Here is a 4,010-nt window from a genome sequence, read left to right as displayed (position 1 = left end):
GAAAAACAAGAAAGGGGGGGTTTGAATTGTTTGAAAAATAAGCGCTTTTTCAAAAAGAAAATCACACAATGATTTTATACTGGTTCGCTTATAACACAAAGCTACTCCAGTCCACCCGGCCAAGGTGATTTCGCCTTCAACAAGGACTTAATCCACTAATCTTGAAAGATTACAAACAACCCCTAAGAGAGAAGAAAATCTCTTAGTCCTCTCAAGTCTACAGACTACAAAGAGTCACTTGAGGAAATCAAACAAATAAAAGATACAAGATATGTAATCTAGAGTGCTTCTAGTTAAGCAAGTATTACAAATTTAAGAACAGATTTTTCACTTGATAAGCAAAAGCTTAGTGAAATTCTTTGAAAAACAAAGATGATTTTCTTGAGCGTGAAATAATTCAGTATAGTTTTGGCTAGTTGATTTCTTGCTTGCTGAATGTTGATTTCTTCTCTATTTATATAGGAGTTGAAGTAGTGTTGAAGTAGAGTTGAAACTGGTGGATAATGAGATGTAATTACGCCATTCCATAAATAGTTTCTGCAGGAGACTTTTTCTTTTAGAAGTGACTACTTACCACAAGTAGTATCTTCTCTCTTGGAAGAGGAGATTAACGTCTCTTTCTAATTGAGGAAATCCATTTGCAGAACTTTAACTTGGCTTAAACGTTACTTCATCATGATTAACAAATCTGATTAGAGTCTTCATGTATCTGGAGAATCTTGCTTCTGATGTTATCTCTTGAGAGTTCAGATAGCGCTGATAACTTTCAGAGTTTACAGAAGGCATTTGTTCAGAGTCAGAGCTTCTAGACTTTACTTCATGTTCAGATGCTTCTGATACTTTGCAGTTTTGTCCAGAGTCAGAGCTTCTTGAAATGAGATTCCACTTTAGATGCTTCTGATACTTGATAATTTGTATCTGATCTTGTTGTGCATCTGATGACATCATCAGATTTATTTCTTCTTTCTTTAGAACCCTGCACACTTAGAAACTTTTCGTTAGGGTGCCATTTTTGGTTTCATCCTTTGTTATCATCAAAATCAAGGAATCTGTTGTAGAACAATTTTTGTTCTTACAGAAACAAGCTCCTAGAGCTTGGTATGAGATACTCACAGTGCTTCTCATTGACAATGGATGCAGAAAGGGAGGCATTGATAAGACTTTATTTGTCAAACATGAAGGAGGAATGCTCATGATTGCTCAGATCTATGTGGATGATATTATGTTTGGTGGGATGTCAAGTAAGATGGCTTAACACTTTGTTGAATAAATGCAGTCTGAATTTGAGATGAGTCTTGTTGGAGAACTAACTTATTTTCTTGGTTTGCAAGTCAAGCAGATGGAAGATTCTATCTTTCCATCTCAAAGTAAATATGCCAGGAATATAGTTAAGAAGTTTGGCATGGAGAATGCAAGCCACAAGAGGACACCTGCTCCTACTCATCTGAAGTTGTCTAAAGGTGAAAATGGTGTCAGTGTGGATCAAAGTCTCTACAGAAGCATGATAGAGAGTCTGTTATATCTTACAGCAAGCATACCTGACATTGATTTTGTTGTAGGTGTATGTGTTAGATATCAAGCTGAACCAAAGGTGAGCCATATAAACCAAGTGAAAAGGATCCTGAAATATGTCAATGGTACTTATGACTATGGGATGATATACACTCATGGATCTGATTCTGTGCTGTCTAACTATTGTGATAATTGGGCTGGAAGTGCTGATGATTGGAAAAGCACGTCAAGAGGGTGTTTCTTCTTGGGTAACAATCTAATATCATGGTTTAGTAAGAAGCAAAATTGTGTTTCTCTGTCTACTGCTGAAGCTAAATACATAGCAGCTGGAAGTAGTTGTTCTCAACTGGTGTGGATGAAACAAATGCTGACTGAATACAATGTCACACAAGATGTCATGACATTGTACTGTGATAACCTGAGTGCTATAAACATCTCAAAGAACCCTATTCAGCACAGCAGGACCAAACATATTGATATCTACCACCATTTTATTAGAGAACTTGTGGAGGATAAGATTGTAGCCTTAGAGCATGTTGCTACTGAGATGCAGTTAGCTGATATTTTTACAAAGGCCTTGGATGCAAATCAATTTGAATTCCTGAGAGGGAGATTAGGGATTTGCACTTATGAAAATTTGTAGCAATTAATATGGAGTGGAAAAAGTACTCAAATTATAGTCTATTTTCCTAAAATAAAGTGCCCCCATTATGGTAAATCATTACCTTGTATTGGAAATACCATCTATTCCATCTTCACACGATACCCCCATAACCCCATTACCTACTCCAACTATTCCATCTTCCTTTTCCTTCTCCACAAACCTCTGCTAGGGCAACCTTACTTTTTCCAGAAAAACTCCAAAATGTCACAACATCAAGATACATCTGCTTCTAAAAATACTAAGTCTACTCCAAAATTTAGTGTTCCTCCCATGGGCGTCCCTGATGATGAGATTCTGGATGTTGCTCCTCTCTCTGTTATTCCCGTCGCGGACATTGATTTGAACCAACCAATCTCCATTGATGCCTCCGCTTCTGCATGTTTCAATCAAGGTAATCCCTCTAGTATTCCGTCTGGTTCAACTCCTGTCACTAAGTATAAGGAAGGAACACATTATACTGATCATGTTATAAGAGACATAGTTACTAGAATTGTTAATGAAAGCCACTCTCTGAAGGGGGTTTCTACTCCCCTTGCTCAAATATATTCCCCTCCTGAGGTTGAACAACCTAGTGGTAAGGGTGATGATTCCTCAAGTTCTGAAAAGGCCTTGGTTGCTGAAGGGTTGCGCCCTCTAGGGCAAACCGTGTCTGACAAAGGGAAATTTATGGCCTCTAACATGGCTAATGCTTCCCACTCTGAGAAGTATGATGATGCAAATGTTGTGATTGATCTAGAGAATGGTAGCTCTAATCATCAAGAGGAAAGTTTGATTCATCATATAAAGCCAAGTGTGGCTAAACGCATGAAGACTCGCAAAGGAAAATTTGTGGCTGAACTTATGTCAGCTAGAGAAGCTAAGAAGACTGTTGTCATTGGTCCCTCCAAACCATGGAGCAAGGTTGAAATAAAGAAGAGGAAGGTCAGAGATGATTCTGAGCCTAAAGAGGATGTTGAGGAAGATGTCCCTGACATCTCGCCTGCGAAGAAAACTACTGTTAGGAAGTCTCCTGTTAAAGTACATGTTGTCCATTTGGATAACATCTCCTTCCATCTTGAGGATGGAGCTGCTAAATGGAAATTTGTGATTCAGAGAAGGATAGTTGTGGAAAGGGAATTGGGAAAAGATGTTGCTGATGTCAAGGAGGTCATGGACCTGATACAAGCGAGTGGGCTTTTGAAGACTGTTGCTGGGTTTTCTCAATGCTACGAAGGTTTAGTCAAGGAATTTATTGTTAATATTCCTGAGGATATTTCTGATAAGAATAACAAGGAGTTCTGCAAGGTGTATGTGAGGGGTAAGTGTATAACATTCTCTCCTACTGTTATTAATAATTTTCTAGGCCGAAATAATGAGGGTGCATGAGAATTAGAGGTTACAGACAATTAGGTCTGTAGGGAGATTACAGCTAAGCAGGTGAAAGTCTGGCCTTTTAAAGCATCTTCCTGCTGGGAAATTGACTATCAAGTGTGCTATCCTGCATAAAATAGGAGTTGCTAACTGGGTCCCTACCAACCATATCTCCACCATTGCTAATACTCTTGGGAGGTTTATTTTTTATGTTGGGACAAAAGTGAAATTTGACTATGGGAGATATATGTTTGATCAAATCATCAAGCATGCAACTACTAATGCAGTTAAGTTGCCGATTGCTTTTCCCTCTATGATCTGTGGAATTATCTTGAATCAACATCCTGGTATTCCGTGCTCAAATGATTTACCTAGTAGGAGAAAACCAGCTTTGTCGGTGCACTATAAACTCTTTGAAGGAAGTCATGTCCAGGATATTGTCATGACATCTGCCATGAGGAGGCCATTCTCAAAAGTTGGAGCA

At 38.5% G+C, this 4,010-nt stretch overlaps 1 protein-coding gene across 1 annotated transcript; it reads left to right on the top strand.

Moving 5' to 3' along the window:
• Positions 1–2,377: 2,377 nt before the first annotated feature.
• Positions 2,378–3,541, top strand: LOC127078997 (uncharacterized). The gene has a single exon (XM_051019414.1). It carries the CDS (start codon positions 2,378–2,380, stop codon positions 3,539–3,541), a length of 1,164 nt encoding a protein of 387 aa, XP_050875371.1.
• Positions 3,542–4,010: the final 469 nt, after the last annotated feature.

Source organism: Lathyrus oleraceus, chromosome 5, assembly GCF_024323335.1.
Source record: "Lathyrus oleraceus cultivar Zhongwan6 chromosome 5, CAAS_Psat_ZW6_1.0, whole genome shotgun sequence".
Taxonomy (NCBI): domain Eukaryota; kingdom Viridiplantae; phylum Streptophyta; class Magnoliopsida; order Fabales; family Fabaceae; genus Lathyrus; species Lathyrus oleraceus.
This window is presented reverse-complemented; position numbering and strand designations above follow the sequence as displayed.